The following is a 24,344-nucleotide window of genomic DNA, read 5'->3' as shown; positions in this document are numbered from 1 at the left end:
ACAATGGTATCATTAAAGGCTATATCTAAAGAAAAAATGTGTGTGGGTATGAGTGTGGAAGGAATACATATAATTTTGTTAAATGTCCTTCCTCTATTGAAATATAAGTATTAAAATAATGAAACCACCAAAGTAGAAACACTACATTTTTTTTTGACATATTATGTCATTATCAGAGCATAATAACTAAAAATTTGTTTTATAACAGTTGTAAAAAACAAAAATAGTCCTATCCAAAGATTGTAGAAAAGCAAAAAGAACTTACACTAACAATTTTATTTATTTAAAAACAAAGTAATTCTAACAGTGTTATTAACTTTTATGATCTGTCATTCAAAGTTAAGTTAGTGATATGTAAATTTATATTTGTATTTGTGAATGGACAATTTTTCAAGATGTACTAATTCTTAGTTATTAATCTATATAATTTTTAAATTTTAGAAATTAATAACTATATTTCTATTATTTTTATTTATGATGGTATGTTTATCTTTAATTAAGTGTTCAGTTGCATTTGATAATTTGCAGTTATCATTTTTAAACACGCATATGTTTGCTAAATCTGGTTTTAAATTATCTATTTTTTCAATATAAATATGATCACATTGGTTACGTGTAACTATTTTCAACAAAACAACATTTATCATAAATCTTTTTAAGTTTGTTTTATTAAATATTGTTAGGTTATATAAATGTGGTTATGTGGTTATATAAGTTTACAGGTTAAATAAACATAATGTATTACTTTTTTTCTTCTTATATCGAATGTACAAGGAATGTTCAAAAGGTTTCCAGAATTGCCTGTAGTTTTATTGCTTATAGCTTAAAATAATATTTTTAATAAGAAAACTTTTGGTTTTCATGTTGGCAGCACTCACGACATCATGATATAACTGCATCATATGTTTGAGTTTCACATAGTAATTGTTTGAAAAACAATTGTTTGTTTTATGTCATATTTACAAGGGCTATTCAAAAATTATCAGTCTTTTGCCATAACCCCACCTTAAGGTTGTCATTCTGCCTTCAGCGCATGCATGCTTAAAGTTGATATGACTGTGGTAACATATGTGAAATTTGATCGTCATTGTGTCATTTGCCTTCCGGTTATTCAGTGTAAACATATCCTCTCTGTTAGAAGTTTCCATCAAGGAGGAACAATGAGCAGTGACCCAATTTCTCTTTTCAGAGAGTGTGAAAGGGGCTGAAATTCTTCGTCACTGTCAAAAAAAAATAGTCACCTGTGATGAAACCTGCAATTTTCATCTGTTTGGGCCATTCGTGTTTGCTTTGTGAGGTCGTTGATGTTCCACAAACTTAGATGTGCAGGAAGTGGTGCAAACATGCTTTTGTGACCAATGGAAAACCTCCTTTTTTGAAGGACTATGCAAGGTGTGGATCGCTAGACCAAGTGCATTGAAAGGGAGGTGATTATGTAGAAAAATAATGTTCATCTTGAACCCCTACTAAATAGACTGCAGAATGTAAAGTGTAAATAATCCTTCACCCGCCCTTGTATTACAATAAAAAAATGTTAGCAGTTGAATAGTACATAAATGTCAAATATCATTTGATATTTGTTTTAAAAAATTCACAGTAGGAATTCTAACTCTGCTTGAACAAGCACATAGAGAATTGGAAGAAGTAAACAGCAGTTTATGATTGGTCTAAGTGTTTTAGTGATGGTGATGGTTGAAGGTGACATTCATAGTGGGCACCCATTTAACTTGAAAATAAATAAAAATATTGAGCATGTTAAAATTGTTTGAAGAAAAACCATCCACGAAATAGCGTCAATAGTTAGGATGTCAGTCAGAAGTTGTCACTATGTTCTCCATAATGATCTGAACATGCATTGGGTTTGTCAGCACATTGTTTCTAAAATGTTGTCTAGAAATCTGAAAGAATCTCACATGACATTGGCAGAAGATCTTATGGTGATGGTTTCTGAGCAGGACCATAACAGGAGATAAGAAATGGTGTTTTTCATGATACTTAGATAAAACACTAATTGTCAGAGTGGAAATCATTAACTCTGCAGGTAAAAAAATTTCATTTGGACAGGAGAAAAGGAAAAGTTATACTGAAAGTTTTTTTTTTGGTAGGGCATTGGTACACATTAATTTTTGATGGCAGACAGTGAACTAGGAAATGTACATCAGTATCCTTTGTTGTTTATTTGATGCTGTCCTAAAAATAAGGAAGTTAAGGAAATGAGGAAATCGTAATTATTAAGGAAATGTCCTAAAAATTAAGCAACAAAGACTTGGATTCTTTTAAATGACAGTGCACCAACACATTGATCCATGCTTGTTCAAAAGCTCCATGCTTTGGAGCCTCTACCATACTCGGCACCAACAGATTTTTACTTGTTACCTTACCTGAAAAATGCTCTAAAGGGAAAACAGTATGAAAATTCCAGTGACGTGATAGTTAATTTGATGAAGCAGCTGAGGTTGATATAAGTTGTTGGAAAAAAATTATAATTTTTGCTAAAAGTGTATAGCTACCAAAGGAAACTACTTCAAGGATACGCATTGTAAAACTTTTTCATGTAAACAGTTTGATTCTGAGAACCTTTTGAATCTATCTTGTATGTAAAAAGAATATTTTAAAGGGAATTAGAGAGAATTAGTATCTTTTTTAAAGTTGTTTTGTGATTATATTTATTATGGTTTTTATTTACCTATTGTTTTATACATGTTACTGATGAAATCTATGTTGTAACCATTTCTGTATAGCTATTTTTCTTACAAAAGTTAGTTCTTTTTTTAATATTTCTTTATTCCCTTTTGTATATAAGACAATTTTATTGTTGTCTACGCTCAGCCTGTTTAATGATATATGTTTTAATTATTTTAGAGTTAATTGGAAGACAAGAAAACGCAAAGCTGTAATATTTTACAAAAATTTCTGTCAATGGTTTTGAGCACTTTATTGTTTTCAAATTAATTTCACTAAATTGTTTAGTATAGCTGGTCTTTTTCTTTTGAATGTGTAAAATCTTTGTATGAATTTATGAGTAGAAACCACGTGGTTTAAATTTTCCTTTACGTAGTTATTAGTTAGTTATTTTGTTTTTGCATGATTAGTACTTTTATAATCTAAATTTATATTGTGTTGTAAATTTGTGTATTTTGCATTTAAATTCATTTGATTGAGTTTCATACTCTTGTACCACCATTATAATTCTTAATGCACTTCAATGGAATTGGAAAAGATCAAGGAGGAATTTAATATATTCAGCAGGACTTAATTTAATCGTTTTTATTGAATTGTATATTTCAGCAAAGTAATGGGTGTGATTCACTTTTATTCATTAACTTTTATCAATATTTTCCATGATGGTTGTTTATTTGCAGTAATACTACATTATCATTAAATACCAAACTGCTGATTTCATAAAAATGCTTAAATGATTCTGTTTTATTATAGTAAAATTTATTTTCTTGTTTGTTTTATAACGTAATATGTAGACTCACATTATGTTACTTTTATTTACATTAAAATACGGAGATATTATAAGAGATCTAGTTTTTATATTCCATTGACTGTCAAGGTGTCAAGCTGATAGGATTAATAATATCAATATTATGCAGTATTGAATTAATATCCATTATTAACCCCAAATTTAACTTAAAGACCAATTACATGAGACAGTTAATAGTTATTTTCTAAAATAAATACAGTTTGGATATATGCACACAAACACACACACATACACACACACACACACTCTCTCTCTCTCAAATTAATGAAATATAACTTTGATAAGGTTGCCTAATATGTATGAAAGCCATGGATCATCTAGTTTCTTTTGAATCTCCTATGTTACTTTTAAAAATCTTTTAAAGGTTATAAATTTTATGGTATTGAAATAAAATTTGAAAATATATTTTTAATCTCTTTAGATCCTTTAACTGGCTTATTTCTAATTGTTTTGAGTTTGTAAATTGCTATATGCTCTTGCTTTTTATTTAATAATATTATTGCTTAATTTGAGTATTATTATCGTTTATGTAAAATACTTAAAACGTATTGTAAACATAAAAGATGTCTAAAGCTTATGATATTTTAAAATGTTAAGAAAAATTGTTAATGTAAGTTAATGTTTATTAAAATAAAATTATAAACAAGTAATAAGACATTGTTTCTTTTTAACAGTTAATCATACTAATGTTTATCTATTTACATACTTACTTACATATTCTTAGTTATCCATATTGATTGGGGTTTTTTTTTGCTGTTTGGTTATAGTGGATCAATTGAACTGTTTGTATTATGAGTAGTAATATAACAATTGGTTAATTAGTCATAAAAAAGTAAGTTTAACAAAATTAATACTTCTAACTTTGTATTTCTGTAATTTAATTTTCTTTTTTTGTAATTTTCTATCATAGTTCCATTTATGTTTTTGTCAGTGTTTTTCACACACAACACAACGTGTGTGAAATTTTTCTTAAATATCACTTCTGTAGAAGCTTTCAGTAATTTAAAAGATAAAGGAAATTTGGGGAGGTATTGTTGAAAATCAGAATTAAGAATTATTATTGAGGCCAAAATTCATAATGACTACTTATAATACCTACAAAGAAAAGATTAAATAAAACTCTTCAGACATTTTACTGATTTCATTGAAAGAAGAATTGTTTTTTTTGTGATTCTTCATTATTAAAAGCATATGGACGACAAATCAGGCCTAGCTTTATCTGATGAATCCCTCAGTTATTAGCTTAGTTCATAGTTTTACTTAAATGAGGTGCAGTCCAAAAGTAAGGACTGATTGGAAACAAAACTAAAACGGTTGAAAAATGAAAAATTTATTGTTTTCAATTACTTATATATTTACTTTATTTTTCTATATAAACATATAATTTCATTCCAAACACTTTTGATATTGTGAAATAAGCTTCTTCAAACCCACTGCATAAAATGTTACTGCTTGAGATTATAGTAGCCACTTTTGCTCAGAAATTTTCACATCTTCACTTTCCTTGTATCATTGAGAAACAAGCCAGTTTTTGAGGTGTAGGAAGAGATGGCAATTACTGGGTGCTAGATCAGGACTGTAAGGTGATGATCAAAGATCTCCCATCCAAATTTTTGAATTGTTTCTGTTGTCTATGCAGCAGTGTGTGGACGTGTATTATTCCGAAGAATAATTACTGATATCAGCATTCCTGTCGTTGGATTAGAATGGCACAATGCTGTTTAGAAACTGTTTCACAATAAATCTACTATGTAATTGATGTTCCTTATTCCTAAAATCAATCAAAACCCAGAATACAATTGCCATGAATTTCTTTGGAGATGGCTTGTTTTAATTTTTTTGATTTAGGTGAACCGGAATGACGGCACTGCAAGGACTGTTGTTTTGTCTCACCATTGACATATGAAACATCATTGTGTCACCAGTGATGATATGGGAAATAAATGTTTTCCTCATGGTTAAAGTGGTGAAGAAAAGCATGTGCAGATATCATTCTGTGATCTTTGTGAGCAGCACTTGTCAACATTTTTGCACCTTTCGTGCATACAGACTATGTTAGCCTAGACTGTCAGTTAGGATTCTCAACAATATTGTCTTTGAAACTTCTGGAAATTCCAGAGAAAATTGCTAATCGTAAAGCGACAATTTTCACTCAGATTTGCATTCTCTCATTTAATGAAATCGTCAGTCTAGACCCTAGGCCTGCCACTTTTCTGTTCATCGTGAACATTTGAATGGCCTTCCTTAAATTCATGAAACCACTGCCTCACTTTTCCTTCACTCATTGTGGTAAGCCCATATGTTTCACACAATTGATGGTGAATTTCAGCAGTACTATGTCCTCTTGGGTTTAGAAATCTAATCACAATCACTGACCAATCTTCACAACTAACGGGATTTGTTATTACCACACTCATTTTAACATATTGTCTTGCAAAGGCAAACACAATGGACTGATGGTAATGTAATGGTTACATGCTCAACCGATCACTTAAAGCTCCTGCGCATGAACAAACCAATCAGTGTAGTCAATCACTATAACTCATCGACCCTTATTTTTGAACTGTGCCTTGTTGATAAAATTATTGTCTATTTGTGCTTCTCTATTAATGAAACAACTGCCACAATGGCTGTTGTCTTGGAACTGGTGCCAGCATGGCATTTTATCCACTTCTTATGTCCACAATGAAGGAGTGAGTCAGATTAGAAAAGTAAGTGAAGGAGGGGGTAAACAATTCAAAGAGGGACTGTGAGCCCCTTGGAAGAATTTCCAACCACTATGAACAGTTGTAAAAGGAAAAATTATATTGTTCATATGAAAAGGATTGGTATTACGTTTTTGTGTTTTTCTTATTGCTAATTTTGAAAATCTTGCATTATATAGAACAAATTTTATAGGTTAGTGAGATACGTCGTAGGGCCTCAAACCAGTCAACCGAGGCAGCAAGTTGTGCAATTGCACAGTTTCTTGAGATGGAAGGTCCAGAAGAACCAAGTAATGGTTGGATGCTCCTTTCAACTTTAAATCTACTAGCAGCTGGAGATTTATCTCTTATACAGGTAATACTGTCAGTGCAACTTGTCTAATTTTAATTTTCTATCGTGTCTAATTCTAATTGGCTTCATTTTTTGTTTGGTGTAATTTTGTCTGTGTACTGCAATCATGTAATGTAACGTGTGCATAAGGAAAGGTACTGTGTGGGAAGTTTTACATAGTTGCATAGTGATTTGAGGATTTTCTGTCTTACACTTCAATTTACTGGTTCCAGATACTATCTTAACCCTTCGTGGGCAGAAGCCCATATACAGGCTACCTGTACTTACGCTGGAGGGCAAAAACCTGTATATGAGTCTCTGAATGTGACCGGTTATTTGTCTTCATGTAGTTACATGTAAATTCCAAGAGATGGCAGGAGATGTTCTTTCAATCATTTTGAGATGGAAATTCCTGATACAACGTGATTGGGAACCATTTTACTTCATATCAGATGAGTTCAGTGACCATGCATATGTAACAAGATGTGTGCATTATTTTTTTCATGTTTTTCGCTCATTTTTAAGTAATTTGTTACAAATTGTTACTTCTAAAATTTCATTTTTGGCTAACTTTGTTTGAATTCAAGCAAAATTTTTGAGACAAAAATTCAGAAGGAAATGAATAAAAATATTATTATTATTATAATGAAACCATATTATAGTATTTCCTGCCTAGGTGTACTACTTCTTTAAAATTGCTATTGTTATTATATTACCATCAATGTTACTACTGTTACTATTTTTATTCAGTGTCTTTTACATGAAAAGAAATGTAAAACATCACCTAATTTTCAAATTCTAGTATGCTCAGTGAAACTTGTGCTGTTTTCACATAAGCTTTTTCTCGCAGGATGATTAAACAGTGTTCCTTAACCAGATTAGTGGCTGAATTCAGCAAAAACAAAATGTATATGTTGTTTTTATGCATGAATGCATGTTTTAAGTTACTTTAAATAGTTTTTGCATGAACTTTTTTTTTTTTGAAAATGTCTTCTGCCCACAGCCATAAATCATTGCTGTCTGCAAAGTGTTAAACCAAAATATGTAATTTTTAAATACATTGCTCCTAGTAAAAAAAAATTGAATGCTAATAATTTTAGGTAGTATGAAATATTTTGAATGAGATGTTTAAAACAGGATATCTGTTGAAATTGAAGAATTTGATTGTTTGAGTAGATTATAAATTACATTTAATAATTTAAAATTAACAAGTGTATTAAATTATTTCTTTGTTCATTACCATGACAGTCTATGATCCTGCCTCACAAACTGGTGCTGCAAGCTGTAATTATGTACTGAAATTTGGTATAATATTTATAATAGTTAAAATGCATTAAATAGCCATCAGATAAAAATTATTTTTCATTTTATGTGAGTACATATTATGGATTTATAATCTGCACATTTAACCAGAATTATTTTTGCAAGGGCATAATTTGTATTTTCTAGAATCTTATCCTAAGTCCCAATGTATATGGCCAGTAAGTCTTATTGAAAATAAGTTGTAAATGGCCAGTAAGTCTTATGGAAAATAAGTTGTATATTTATGGTCTAAATATTTTAATGACATTGCATTTTTCATGGGTTTTTTTTTCAAGGTGATGACATCTGTTTCACTGCCTTCTACACTTGTCAAGTGCTTATATTTATTTTTTGATCTCCCTGAAATGTCAGATCCAGATACACCATTAAATAATAGTGAATTTACACCTCGAGAGAAAAGAATACTTTTACAGAAGATTTTTGTTCAGGTATTTATAATATTTATATTTCAAATAAATTCTATTTCATTATTCAGTGTTTTATTCCTATACTTGTAAATTATAAATTTGTACTCATTTTCACAAGGTTACAATTATTTATTAGGAATGAGAAGTTCTTAAGAAAACTTAAGAATACTTTTTCCTTGTTGAAGGCATGTTGAGAGATCTGCATATTTATCCAATTTTTTTTCAGTTTTGAGTGGACAAATCAAACTTATTCAAGAACTGCATTCATTTGTCTAGTAGCTTTCTGTATTTTAGTTAATTATTATTTTATTGATTTTATTTATTTTGTGTTTTTTTTTCTAAAAATCTAAACAGTAGTACTTAGTTGAATTTCATGATAGCTTTTTCCATGTGGCTGTTTAATTACTTCTTACAAAGATGATAGTCTGTTTTCTAAAACAAGTAGGAATGGAGTGTTCTTCAGAATAATTTTATTATTATTATTATTTAACTTTAAGGGATCCACAGAGAATCCTTACTAAAAATTCTAAGACACTTTGGACTACATACGACATTAATAAACATGATAAAACTGATCCTCACAAACACTAAATCGAAGGTAAAACAGAAGCGAGCTCTCGGAACCATTTGAGATCAAAACAGGACTGCACCAAGGCGATGGGCTCGACTGCTATTATTCAACTGCCCTGTAGAATTGGTAATGAGGAAATGGCTCAACACATGCCCTCCAAAAGTAAAAATAGGCCAAAATATCAAAACAAATGTCGTGGTTTTGCCTACAATTTGGCACTGGTACCATTTTGTTGTTACATCAGTTTTATCAGAATTAAATTCTCTGTCAATGTGACTAAATAGTTTTATTTTTTTATTGATAATTTAACAGAGTTATTTTACAAAACTAAAAAACTGTGTTTTTCAACTTAATTTTTTGTTTATTACATCTTATTTTGTAAAAAATAACAGAGATACAATTCTGAGGCTCATTTTAAAAAATTTTTCAGGTTAAAAACCATAAGAAACCACTAAATTCATCCCATAATTTACATTCCCAGTACTTTGGAGAGGAGCTTCATTAAAGCAGGGGGGCAGAAATTTGGGTGAAATCTTTAACTAGCTGTAATTCACAACAAAGCGTTTTTGGACCCATGTTTATATGAACTTTTTTCATTATTTGAATTGAGAAATATACCTCTGAATATCCAGAATCCTCCCATATATATATATATATATATATATATATATATATCAAACAACAAGAAATTAACCACCAAACACAGTAACAGAAAAAACTAATACCAAAAGTTGACTTTTGCAATACTCTGAATCATCAGTCTGAACATAATTCTACAATTACATAAAAAAAACAAAAAGAAAAAAGAAATAAAAACCTAAAAATTTAGAAAACGTAAACCTTAAGAACTACAAAATTTGAACAACACCCTAAGAACTACAAAATTTGAACAACACAACTTCACTGCCAACTGGATTGATGTAAATTTGAACGTCATGTTTAATTACACTACATCTTTAATTAAAGCATCATCGTCAAAAACAATCTCTTGATTAATCATTTCATACTTTTGTTTAGATTAGTTATAAATACAACATTTTTCAAGTATACTTATTTTTTTATCGTTGTTACAAATTTCCAAAATTGCTAAATTATTTTTATAATCAGTAATACTAAGCTTATATTGCAATAAATGGTCGGCCATATTAGACACACCTCTCTTTTTATCTCTGTAAGCATTTAATGTTCCATAAATATTTTTTAAAAAGATCTGTTAGTTTTACCAGTATAAATTTTGTTACATTCATTACATTTAATTTTATATATCTCCCTTAAATCCTCTCCATCATTTTTAATATTATAATTATTCCTTAAATATTTTATAATATAGTTATTTGGTTTTTAAGCATTTTTACATTTATTTTTATCACAAACATTAGTAATATTTTCCATTATTTTATTTGTATAATGGTATTTTAAGAAATAATTATTAATAATCGCTGTTTTATTTTCTTGTTCAATTTTGAAAAACTAACATGTTACTTAATTCTCTGTTGTTTATATATCTTTTCCATAATTCCAACATTATAACCATTAAATACTGCTACTTGTTTTATTTCATCTATTTCCTTCTTTAGTTTGTTTTCACTGTTTCTTGTATATTGTAAAGCTCTAAAAATCAGGTTTTTATATGTACCAATTTTTTGTGACCATAGGTGATTAGAATTTACATGTATTGTAATGTTATTTATTGTGGGTTTTCCTATAAACTGATATTTCTATAACATTGTTTTTGTTTATTTCAATCTCAATATCTAAAAAATATTTCTTTATATTCTTTTCCATTTTGCATGTAAATTTTAAATTATCATTATAATTATTAAGTTTATTCAAAATGATAAAATGTTCATTATTAATAGCTGGACTATATATGACCAAAATATCATCTACATATTTTATCCGTAATAGTGCTTGCTGTGTACCCAAAATACCATGAACTACATGGTACATACCTTTGAAGGTACATACCTTCAAAATACTGTATAAAAATCTCAGATATGCAGACATGGACCAGGAGCTTGGTCTCTGATCTTGATGCGTGGTGTTGTGGTAGAAGGCACGGGGAGATCAACCATCAGATCATACAGCTGTTTACAGCACATGGCAATTTTGAAGTATATCTATACCGAATTGGCTGGCATTACTCTCCCCAATGCATGTAATGTGAGAATTGGATGATACTGCCAAGCACCACTTTATTCCACTGCACCGAGTGGAGTGTTCAGTGCATGCAGGCAGGCATAACAGGTGTCAGTCCAGAAAAATAAGTGGAGTATATGCTCACATTGACCAACAACTGGAAACTTGAGTTTGCTGTGACAGTCCTGTGCAGTAAGGAGGGAGAAGGATGACGTAGGGGTTTTTAGTTATGGTTGGGTGGATAGCCCCAGCAGGGAGGGCCAACATGCTTAGGTGTGCCAGTTCCAATGAACGTTTGGGGACTCCATGGGAGATTAGGGATAAAGAAGTAAAAAATAAATAAAGATGAAAAGCCCTGGTACTGGTGGTGGGGGGGGGGGGATCCAGTCATGGTGACCTCTGCACTAGAGTGGGCATAAAATTAAAAATGAAAACAGAAGATCCCACCGGGGAGCTGACCTGCCATGCTGGACATAGACCTGCCATGCTGTGGGATGTAGTTTGTTGGTTGAAGATGCCTGTATGTACTACCTACCTTCATGTACTTACTATCATAGGAATTCATTTTCTTCCAATTTTTTAATACTGTGAGTTAGTTCCTTATTCAGTCTTCATGCTTTTGTATTTATAATGTTAACATATTTTTATTTTAACAGGTATTAGTTAGATTATGTAGCCATCCATCACCAGCAGAAGAGCTTTCTAGAAAAGATGATCTAAGCTTACTGTTTTCTGCAATAACCAGTTGGTGTCCACCGTATAATGTTGTTTGGAGAAAATCAGCAGCTGAAGTGTTAATGATAATATCAAGGCATGGTCTTACCCAACCTGTGGTATCCTACTTACACAGTAAGCATTATTTTATTTGTTGTCTAAGTAAAAAAGTTTTTCATAATTATTTTTATTTATATGTTTTTTTAACTATATTAGAGCAAGTTTCTTACTTTTTTCTTTATTGCTTTTAAGTTTTACTTTTGGGTATTGTTTTTAGCTATGCTATTTATATTTTCAGGCTTTCTCTATCAATTTATTTGATATTATAATGAAATCACAGTAATATTTCATTTTATAGTTGGCTTCCTATCTTATTCATGGTAAAGCTTTTTATATATTGTTTTTGTTGTGGTGTTCGTGAAGCTCTTTCCTTTTGGGAAGTGTTGCATAAAGTGGTTGCTTTACATTAACAGTCTTAGTCTTTTATTAATTGATATGCAAATAAGGCATCTGATATTTAACTCAGGGCCAGGGAAAAGGTAATGAGTTTCATTATATATCAAAACCTGAGTGAAAAGAGTGAAGATAATCTTTGAGGTACAGGAAATTAATTCCTATTCTTGATAAAGTAATTTGAGGGTCAAGTAGATTTGTTTCAAGTAGACTTGAAGTGCGATGGAATTAGAGAATATAAAAAATAACTTGGACAGAAAAAGCAACAGTTAGAGAATGCTGGGATAAGATAGTAAAGAGATTGAAATACTTAAAACTATTAAATTAAGGAAATTAGGATATCAAGAAAATTCTAATTAAGAAAGATCATTATTATTATTATTATAAAGGAAATTAGGTCATTATTGTGACATTATACTAATACACTTTGATATTGTACATTAAAGAATTCTTCTTCAAAACCTTCCTGTTTTTACTTTTTCTCTTCATAGTTGAGGAGAGAGAAATATTCATTGCTAAGATTAAAAATTCTGGGCAAAACTAGTTAGAAGGGGGAGGTGAAATGTGGTCAAAGAAGTACATCTTAATCATACAATCTAAGAGATTGGTATGTCTGTACTTCTAATGTATTTAAAGTTGCTTTTGATGAAGTGAAAATGGCCATGATGATTTCAGCCACCAGTTAGTTGGAGGTGAAACTAAAGGAAGATGTGTAATTATATTTAGATCTATAAGACATCTATAGAGTTAGATGTCTAAAGTTAAAAATGAGAATTTAGTTTGTAATCTTTTTCATTGTAATGACATGTAACTTTATTCTCTGGAGAGATTATGATTGTATATACAAACCCAAGTTATGTTTGAAAATCTCTTTTCATTTATAATATGTTGCAATACTAGCAGTGATTTTTTCTGATTTACTATGTTTCTTTGTTGTTAAATTTGAACGTAGTTTTATGAGAGAGTACGTTTTTTTGAGTTTTAGAACTTCATATGTTTTATTTTTTTTGTACTGTTTCGAATGTTTAATCAAGAAATGTTTATTTTTTAAAGGTTAAATGCATTTATTGAATAGATAATTTAATTATATTTCTTGGTTTTAATCTTTCAGATTACTTAGTCTAATGCTTCTTTTTCTTCAGCAAGGAAACATAATACTTCTAGAAAATCTTCTGTTTCTACAAACTGAAAATAATACATTGAATTAAAAAAATAAAATTATTATGTTATCCCTAAATTTGTTCTGATAGTGGTGCTGAAAGGAAATATTTTAAAAGTAGCAGAAAGCAAATAATCTTTTGTACTAATTTATTTTAAATTTAGTGGACTTTTTTTGGTTTTACCATTAACTGGTTTTAAAAGTGTACCTTGAATTATTGTGTTTTTTTGGTAAAATTTTATTGCTACAGATTTATGTAAATGCTAAAACTTATGAATTTGTTAATAATAAATTGAAAACATTTCATGTAATTACAGTATATCTTATTATTTTATTTTATTCCAGATAAAGGCTGTGTAGCTCATTGCATAGAAAATATGCAGAGAGGGCAGGACCTTTCTCCTCTTGAAATTGTTGAAATGTTTGTTGCTGTCTTTTGTTTTCTGAAAGATTCTAGTGAAGTTTCACAAACGTTACTGGAAGATTTCAGATTGTGCAAGGGTTATGAGTTCCTTTCAGATTTTTTACTCAAGTAATATTTTATTATTTTTTTTAATTATTATGTAACTAATAAATAATTTTAACTATTATATAATGTTAAGGTTAGATTTTAGTTTTTAATGATACCAGTTTATTACATTTGTTGGTGTAATATCATTTTCATTTTTAATGCTGTTAATAAAAATACTATTTAATTAACTGTAGAACAGAATACTTGTCAGAAGATACATTGGCTTTTATGATCATTACCCTTCTTACTCTAAAGAAGGAGGAATAGGATTGGATGTCATTGGCCTCACCAATATCTTTCGAACAAAACTTTCTTTACCATTGTTCTTTTTTCCGGGCTTTAGATTTATAATACATTGCACACAATCCATCTCCCTTTAATCAGTATATCTTTAGCTTGGTCTTCCTTTATTATGGGCTTCTTTCTATTATGTTTAAGTAAATTTTTTTTTGTTCTAACCAGCGGCAGAACATTCTATTCTTTAGAAATTGGCATTCTCTTTCTTCTGGTGATGCTATTATTGGCTTTCTATTTTTGTATATTCTAATAATATAAATAAATATATTCTATATTTGTCTATATATTTTCTTTATATCTACAACCGGTTGTATTTAAATTCAATGAATATTGTTCAGAAAATGATGCATTTTTTCATTTTATAAATATATGGCAATAATGTAAAGAAGAATAAAACGTTATTCATTATAACAGCAATATTAAACCAATTAGTTATTGGAATGAAATTTTATTTTTTTAATATCAAAAACTGTTCAGATCGTGTATTATTAAACTATTTAATTTCTAGGAGGTGTACAAAGGTCAGTTTCTAGTTTTATTTATTTATTATGTTTGTAATAAAAATAAATATTTGATTTAAATTGGATGACTGTAGAAAATACTTTATTTCTATGGGAACTTTTATCCTATATTTTTTAATATCATTTCCATGATTGCCTGTCACTTCATTCTTAAAGGCTTTGTTTGTTTGTTTTTTCTCCAATCAGTTTTCCAGCTACTGCCAGGTCTGGGTGTACATATATATAGGCAAATGCAATTACTGCTACTGGCTTGCCAGGCCTGACTTAATTGCAGATGTGTTGCAGTGTAAGTGTAAATGTGTAGTTTGGAATAGACTCAGGTCAGCCAATCTGAGATGTGTGGTTAATTGAAACCCATCCACCAAAGAACACTGGTATCCACAGTCTAGCATTCAAATCCATATAAAAGAAACTGCCTTTTCAAAAACTCAAACCTTAGAACTCTTGACTTCGAAAAACAGCTAATTTTGTGATGATGAGTTTAACCACTAGACTAACCTGGTGGATTTCTTAAAGACTTTAAACACTTTAATAAAGGTTTCTTGGTGAAATGGTCTGCACAAATGCCAGATCATTGTATATTTTGATATAGTATGAATTTTACAAATACTGATATAAATACTTCAAACATCTTCCTGTCATTATTATGGTCGGTAGTAAAAGGTACTGTGTTCTTTAAACAATAAGATCCTAATGCGCTGCTTCCCTTTTATGTTACTCATTATACAGCAGTGTACATTAGATGAAAGGTTAAGTGTAAATTCTGTATGGACTTTCGGCAACTCTGTACCTAAATTTCTACATAATTATGCTGTCTTACTTGTATCTCCTGCTGAGTATGACAGACAGTGTGTATTGCAGAAAGAGCTAGATTAATTTTTTGATGTGCAATACCTATCCCACACTTTCGTTAGGCTTTTTTAAGAGCATCTGAAGTATAAATGCTACTACTTTGATTTTCTTTCTCTGAGAGTAATGATGTTTAGCAGAAAACCAATCCCTGAAGTAAATGAATGAAAGATATTAGCTGTACTTTTGAGGGCTTTTAACACGGATACTGCAAAAATATATGCAGTTTAGTAAAGAATTTAATAGAAAATCACTTCACTTCAGATTTTTCCTTTTAAATTTGGCATAAGATATTTATTATTCTTAGGGATTGATTTGCTGTTTTCATGAATGATTTGTGTTTTTGTTCAATTGTTCAACAGCAATTATGCTGTTGAACAATGAACGTTATGTTATGTTATATAACATAACAATGAATGTTATGTTATGGTGCCGAACATGACCACCATGCTAATGAAATTCTGACATTATCAAAAGCTCCTGGGAAATAAATAAAATAAAATATATTTCATTGTGTTCTGCTGTACTTCTACTATTGCAAATGGTGTGGAAACCTTGTAAGAAATAGTGGAGTTATTATCATCAATGTTAAATACTGTTGGACTGAAAACTAGAAAACATTCAAAAAACCATTGATAGAAATTTTACATTAAGTTTAATACTAAGTGTCATTTCAAATGTTACACCCTCATCATTGAGGAAAGTGTCTGTAAAAAAATACATGAATGTAAAAAAGAAGTAATAAAAGTATTAATTTGACAAATAAACTAGTTATTGAATAAAATGAGAATGAAAAAGAAATATTAAATAAAGTGAGTTACTCGTTATAATGAATATGGGTAAAGAGAAAAAATTACTAACAGCTGCTATCATTTTAGCAAACCCAATCAAAAGTATAAATTTAGCAAAAACATTTAAACCACTGTAATCTTCAAATCAGATTGCCAACCAAATTGTAATGCATTTTTATAAATTGAACAAAAAATATAGAGAGCTACTTATGCCTTTCAAGATTCTACTTTTTATTATTATTCCTAGAATCTTAAACCAATCTAAGAGATATTAACCTTTCAAAATTTAAGGGAAGGGAATGTTTATTATTTAATGTTCTTATTGAAAACTTTTATAAAAAGATTTGTATAAAATTACCAGCGTTATTGCTTAAAAGCATTTAGAAAAAAAGTTCCATATTTTCTCCAACAATGAATTCACTCTTTGCACCAGTGTAAAGTAAGTCTTCAACTATTTTATTCCTAGTATTTTTATATTCATTTTTTAAGTTTTGTTTCTAATAAATTAATTAGTGACCGGTATGTAGGAAAATTCTAGTTTTCCAAGAGATATAATATTTTTTATTAGCTACAGTATAAATTTTTTTTGTCATTTTATTATTAAGTTATTTTATTTTATACAGAGCAAGTCAAAACTATGGAATTCCCTCAACAACTTTAAAACTGTTCCATATAGAGTACTGTAACTTTCAGGGTAAGGTATTGGTCAACTACTTTACCTTTTTTGATGAGAAATAGAATTTCACTTCTTGGGGGTGGTGGCCCAGGAGTTGTAACTCAAATATTTTAAATGGTAACACCCTTTATGTGATACATAATTTTAAAGGTCTTTTTAAGACCTTTAAAAACCTGGTCAGGTATGGCATTTTCACACATGCTACAAATCATTCATCTCATCTACTGAAGCATATCTAATGGTGGACCCGGAGGTAAAATTCTTTTTAAGAAAGAAAAATGGTATAAATAAAAAGTTTGTACAATGTCTGTACCCAAAATGGGTAGAGACAAGATAAAGTTTGGATTTTGAAAAATTACATTTATAATTTAAGGAACTGTTATCATGGATAAATAAATGTATAAAAATTTGGTTAAATGGATATTATCGAATACATTTATAAAAAAAAATTATTTCTTAAGCATAATGTTTGCTTATTTACTTACATTTCATTTTAATAGATGTTTGAAAATGTCCTCCTGTCGTTTGACAGTGTGCCAGTCGACTGTAAAAGGATACTGCATTTTTCAGTGATTCCTTATTTTGTGCTGATTCTTGAATAATATTTTGTAAATCATTCTTATCTTGGCGCTTATTATGATAAACAATTCTTTTCAAGTGGCCCCGTAGAAAGTAATCCAATTGTGACAAGTCGGATGATCTTGCTGGCCATTCTATTTGACTCCCTTGGTCAGTCCATCTTTCAGGAAAATATACATTTAAAATTTCACATACTGAAGACTGAAATGAGGTGGGATATCATCTTTTTGAAATTAAATGTTTTGAAAGTTGGGGCTAACAATGTTCTGAATGTTTGGAATGATTTGTCGAGAAGTAATGTCTCATATTTTACTGCGTTTAAATTTCCATTGATAAATATAGGTCCTATCAATCGTCCACCAACAATACCTGCCTATTCATTTACTTTGACTGGATACTGTGTATATGCCTCATGATACCAGTGTGGATTAATATCAGTCTAGTATCAACAATTATGGCAATTTACATTGCTGTTTAAAAAAAATGTAGCCTCATCACTAAAAACTATGTTGTTTAATAAATCAGGATATTTACAAATATTGTTCATCATAATTTTGCAGATAAGATTGCATAATTTTGCAGTCTTCGATCATATTCATCTTCATTAAGTACTTGCAACAGACTAATTTTGAAGGGTTTGAAATTTTCACTTTTTAATGTTTGAATCATTGAACTTTGGCTAATGTTATGTTCTCATGCTGCAGTTTGAGTTGAGGAATGAGGATTCTCAATAAATTCTTGCATAATCTCTAACAATTTGTTATTATTTGTTGCAGATTTAGGCCTCCCTGGTTTTCCCGTATTATTAATACTGTCTGTTTCTTCAAATTGTGTAATGGTTTTTGACACTGTTCCTTTTGAAATGGGGTTATGCTTATTAAATATTGTGTTGAACAATTCACACTTTCATTATACAATCTTAACTTTATCATCAAAGCCCCTATCATTAAAAGTGTGGCCCTCTCCTGTTCACTAATGACATGTTCATATCATAGTTAGCAGGTAGCACAGAAAAAATTAATTCAGTAAAAAACAATTACAAAAAAGGTAAAAAGATGTAAATAACAGATGTGGCTGTAAATTACAAATGTAGTAAAGGTAAACAAAATCTGATCAGCAAACTGATCACTGTAAATTCTCATAAGAAATTAACAGTGTAGTAATGAAACATTCTAAACGGAATATTATATAACAATGAAATAAGCTTCATTTTTACAAGAGACTATTAGAGACTATCTCTATCTCTAAGAGACACTGATCAGCATGATTAGGTGACAATATGTTTATTTATTTACTCATTAAATTGTAACAAACAAATTTTTGTGTTGAAAAAATATAAGATTTTTAATTTGTTAAAATTTAAATTTAACTTTTAAAGTAAATTTTAATGAATTGGATTACACTTTAATTTAATTAGTTTATTTAATTCTATTATTTGAACTTAACAATTTAGTAATTTTCAAAATCCAAACTTTTATCCCACCGCCATTTTGGGTACAGACATCATACCAACTTTTTATTTATACCATTTTTCTGTCTTAAAAAGACCTTTAAAATTATGTATCATACCATTTAAAATATTTGAGTTACAACCCCTGGGCCATCTTCCAAGAAGTGAAATTCTATTTTTTGTCAAAAGGTAAAGTAGTTGACTACAAATAAGATTAAGCAAATTAAAATGTCTTTGCACTGATTGGTATTAAGATGTAAAATAGTATATTAAAAACTTTCTCTAACCTGAACTTTATTTCTTTGCATCTTATTTATTTAATTTTTCACAATGTGCATGAATATTAGGTGTTGTGTATTTGACATTACCTACATTCTGTGAAAGATACTGGGTAGTTGAAAAAATTTGAAGACCAGCTGATTTATTGTATCAGCAGGATGTTTTATTATATTTGTTTTTATTTATTTTGTTTTATTTTTCTATTTATCTATTTGTTATACTGCTGATTATTTAAGATGAGCTGTTCTGCATTCTGATTTGTTTTGATTTTTATTTTTCTGGTAGAAATAAATATTTTTCTTGAAAAATTTAATAATGGAATTTTTTTTGTATGTTAATTAATGAGCAGTATTTTGTGTTATGCTTTAGTCATGTTCTGAAACACTTAAGCTGTCAAAAGTAATTGTTATAATATACTCTTCTGCCCTTATTCATTAAACATTTTTTATTTTTCCTTACTTATTTTAACTTTTCTTTTACCTTGATCATCATCAATGGCATTTTTCTGGAATTTCTGTTTATGATTTTGAAGGACAATAGAAATGTTATATTATGATGATGAGATTTTATGAGCACCTCAGGTTGATTTTTAGTCCATCACCTGGATAGGATAATTCCATAGGCATGGAGGTTACTATCCGACTGAGATTCAATAAAGAGACAGCTTCCTTGCTGGCTACTGAAAAATGCCAACATGATTCCATTTAGGGAACAAGGATGGCAGCTGATGGATCAGCTGTCATCCTCACTCCCGAGGAATGAGATGATTTAGTTGATTTAGTCATTTCAGTCTATAATTTAGTAAAAGGATGATTTGTATTTAAAGCTGGTGAAGTATGTAGGTTTAAGTAATTTTTTGTCTATTCATGTATATCTTTCTGCAAAATATAAGGGTTGGCCAAAAGGAAGATGAATTTACCATGTTGTTTTTTTATTGTGTTCTTCAATCTTATGTATGATACTGATTCTAAAAGTGCTGATATATTTTTCTTTATGGATGTAATTAAAATATCTTTCAACTCTTGAATTGTTAGTTCTGTTATTGTTGTGTTATTCTGTTTAAATAAATAATTTTAATAGTGTTTTAATGATAATTTTTTAAAAGTAACAGAAGAAATGTAATTATATTACTTACCTTTAGAAATAATTTTAGTAGTTATAGCTTTTTATTGACTGTGGGGAAAGTTGATGAGTATATAATTTAAATTATAAAATAATACTGGAACTATACTAATACTATAATGTATAATATTATAATTTAAGCTATGGTGTTAGTTACATAAATTTGACTGGAAGAAATATTTTATTCAATGAAAGATAGAGTTATCTTGTACTTTGTGGCATATTTGGCAAATGAGGCTATTGAAGATGATGCAGTTTTAGAAGAATTTTATAAAGTATAAATAATATATAAGTGTAAAACTATGTTTTAAAAGGAAGTCTTCACTTAAAATTAAATTATTGCACTTAATGTATTAAATTGTGTGGGGAATTCCGATTAAACATTTTTTTTTTTAACAAATTAAATCTAATCTATTATTTATTGTAAGTCTGATAGTAATCAATTCTTTATTTGTTTTAGGTTAGAACAAGATAAATCAGTAATAACCGTTTCTTTGTTTCATTTAGGTTAGAACAAGATAAATCAGTAGAATCAACAGAAGCAATTAGGAATTTAGTATTGATGGTTTCATCTTTATCTATGTGTGGGTATACAGAATTAAGACCTAGTCCAGCTAGTGTTAGTTCATTGTTTCAGATTCTTGGTTTCACTTTACCACAACCTCTTGGTCGAGGTATGTTTTTCATTTTTATACCAATACATACTGCCAAATTTTCAAGTTGAAAAATTCTTTTTTAAAACAGATTAAGAACTAATCTATTACTATTATAAGTCTGATGATAATCAGACTTTTAACATAATTTACTTTTTTTCTACCCTACCCATTTTATTTATACTGTAAGGATAATTTTAAAATTGCTTTTTTTATTGGTTGGCATATTTGTAGTAGAGATATTTAAAATTCAAATGTTTTAAGTTTGTTGATAATTCTAATAAAACATGAGTACATCAACAAGTAAGAATATAATTCCCTGATGTTGGCTTTTGAGCTGCAGTTGTATAGTTTGAAAAATATACTCCTGCTGGTTTTAGGGTAAAACTAAAATTATTCATTAAAAACGACTGATATGTGAATTTTGAGAGTTAGAAAAACTGTAAGAATATTTATTACAAGATAATTCATATTTACTTATTACAAGATATATTATTGCTAAGTTATTTACTTGTAATATATATTGCTTAGTTTGTTTAAAATGTTGACAGTCTGTTAACTGTACTAAAGCTGCATCTTACTATGGAGATATCCAATTATCCTATTTAAAAAAAAACATTATGTTTATGTATATAATCCTATTTTTAAAAATTATACCTACCGCATCAACATCATCTGATGTTCTGAGTGAAAGCAGGTCCCTTATACAACCAATGTCTCTATCTATTTCTGTCCCAAACCTTCTTTGTTTCATTGTAGTTTCCAATCTTCATTGCATTTATTAACTTCATCCTTCTAACTTGCTTTCTGTTTTTAGTGACCCTTCAGTGCAGTTGTTAAGATTCCACTTTCTCTGACTAAATTTCCTAACCAGTTTCCTTTCCTTTTCTTTAATTCCCGCATTAGTGGTCTTTCTTCTTTAATCCTGTTCATTATTTTTCCATTCCTCACTTTATCTGTCCATTTTACTTTCTCCATCCTTCTCCATACCCACATATCAAAAACCTTAATAATCTAGTTCCTCTCCAACATTATCATTGTCCATGCTTCAATTCCATATAACAAGGTACTCCACACATGGCATTTGGGTAACCTCTTCCATAACTCTTTTAAAACCAGAGATTTACTACTTAGTAATTATTTCTCCTTACTGAAAGCTTCCTTAGCTACTGCTACTCTTCCTTTTATTTCCATTGCACTATTCCAGTTCGTAATCACCATAATACCTGAATATCTGCATTCTCTCATTATTCTTACCAACCTCTGATTTAGGACTTGTTAACAGTATTTTAACGTATAGACTATTAAACTTATTGTTATGTGTTATGTACATTTTCTGGTATCATTATCATTTTCACAAAGCCTTCAGGCCATTCTCCCTTATTGTATATGTTGGTACTCAGTTCCACTCCTGCCTCTTTTAAGCATTTATAAAATTCAACAGCGAGTTCATCTAGTCCTGTTGATTTTTTATTCTTCATTTCTTTAATTGCTTTCTGTTCTTCATATTTTAATGTTGATGGACCTTTATCCTCTTCAGTTACCTCCCATTCCTTTTCTGTGTTTAGTTCCTCAGTTTTATCTCTTGTCATATACAAGTACTCCACGTATTCTTTCCACCTTTCTCTTACTTCTTTTTCCTCGTGTAGCATTTTACCATCTTTATCCTCAATTTCTCTCAGTTTACCATTCTCCTTACATTTATCCCATTTAAATGCTTTGCACCTTCCTGTACATTACATCTTACTGCCTTTTATTTTTAGATCCTTAATATCATTGCATTCTTCCTTCATCCACCTTTCTCTAGCATTTTGTGTGTCCCTTCTTAACTCATTGTTTAAGCCATGATAATTTCTGTATTGCTGTGACATATGGCATGTAGCTCTGTCCTGTTGATAGTACCCTTGTTGTAGCTTAGTTTTACCTAGTTCAATGATTTCCATCAAAATTTAGTGGTCACATTGTTCACAGTTCATAAAAAAAAATTTTTTAAATGGATCCACTATTCATTATTATTTTGCTGATATTCTATACTAAATTCTAGCTTTCAATGGGTAAAGGCACTTCATGAGTGGCATGTGGATATTGAGCAGTCCAAATACATGTATTCTGCAAATTGACATAGCCAGACAAATGTAACTACGCTTTCTCTATGAATCAGGTAATGGATAGCAGCCCGGATTTGCAACATTGGTGTCCTAGAACTGTTGACAGTATTGGATCCTTTTAGGATTATCCTTATTTTAATTTAATTTATAAGTTGCTGTCTCAGTAGTACAAATCCATTAGCATCCTTACAGCTTAGCACATTGTGAGTGTAACTTTGTGTATATTTTCTTGTACAGGTACAAGTGTGAGAAATATCCATGCATTTCATGTGCTACAGACTGTGTTTCTTAAATCAAATTCATCTGGTTTATGTTGTACTATACTTGATGCAATATCCAGTGTTTATCATTCAGATGATGCTAATTATTTTATATTAGAAAATCAAAATACGTTACCACAATTTGCTGAAAAAATTTATCTCAAAACACAAGAGATTCAGGTAAGCAATTCAGGCTTTTTTGTTGTGGTATTTTTATTATTACTGTAATTAAAAAATGCTTATAATACTTTTCTTTACCTGACACATAACTTTTATGTTAAAATATTTAAAAAAAATTGGATTTCAGAGTATATCTGATTTACCAGCAGTTTTATTCCATGTAGATTATCACAGTATTAACACTAAAATATGCCCTAGTCAAAATAACTCATTTAGAGGGGGAACAAATTGTTACCTGGACTTATACAAGTGGAAATGGTAAAGGGACGTATAATAAATGCAAAAAAAATAAATGTGTGAGCAGGGATGGTGGAGGGTTGATTTGGGGGGGTTGAAAAGGGGTGAAAAATGATATTGTATTTGATTTCTGGTGAAAGTTGATGTCAAAAAAATTTTTGGTTATTTAATACACCAAAAGGTATACTTTCACCAAGTTTTATCAAAATTAAATTATTTTTGCGGAAATGAAACGTAAAAAACCAAAAAAAAAGAAAAGATTTTTTGCATTTTTCTTGGAAATTTTGAGGTTATGTTAAAAAATTATCTCTACAAAAGTTGTAGATTTTTGCATGATCTACAACTTTTGTATTGGAAAATTTTTTGTCAACCCCCAATCTCCCAACCTCCCAAAGCACTTCTCCACCACCTCCATTCACGCATTTATTTTTTTTTACATTTATTATAAGCCCCTTTACCATTCTACTTATAAAAGTCCAGGTAACAATTTTTTTTCTCCAAGTGTAATTTGGTTGGACTAATAAATGAATTAGCATCTA

General features: G+C 29.6%; 1 protein-coding gene across 1 annotated transcript in view; it reads left to right on the top strand.

Moving 5' to 3' along the window:
* Positions 1–24,344, top strand: part of bchs (WD repeat and FYVE domain containing 3 bchs) — a 249,612-nt gene that overhangs the window by 18,536 nt on the left and 206,732 nt on the right. Inside the window, exons 4-9 of the mRNA XM_075360738.1 lie at positions 6,389–6,550; positions 8,125–8,277; positions 11,623–11,815; positions 13,638–13,824; positions 20,875–21,041; positions 23,366–23,568. Coding sequence (XP_075216853.1) covers positions 6,389–6,550; positions 8,125–8,277; positions 11,623–11,815; positions 13,638–13,824; positions 20,875–21,041; positions 23,366–23,568 — 1,065 coding nt within the window. The remainder of the gene's footprint in view (positions 1–6,388; positions 6,551–8,124; positions 8,278–11,622; positions 11,816–13,637; positions 13,825–20,874; positions 21,042–23,365; positions 23,569–24,344) is intronic.

The sequence above is a fragment of the Lycorma delicatula genome, chromosome 3 (assembly GCF_047948215.1).
Source record: "Lycorma delicatula isolate Av1 chromosome 3, ASM4794821v1, whole genome shotgun sequence".
Lineage (NCBI taxonomy): Eukaryota > Metazoa > Arthropoda > Insecta > Hemiptera > Fulgoridae > Lycorma > Lycorma delicatula.
The sequence above is the reverse complement of the archived record's forward strand: the minus strand, read 5'-3'. Positions and strand labels throughout refer to the sequence as shown.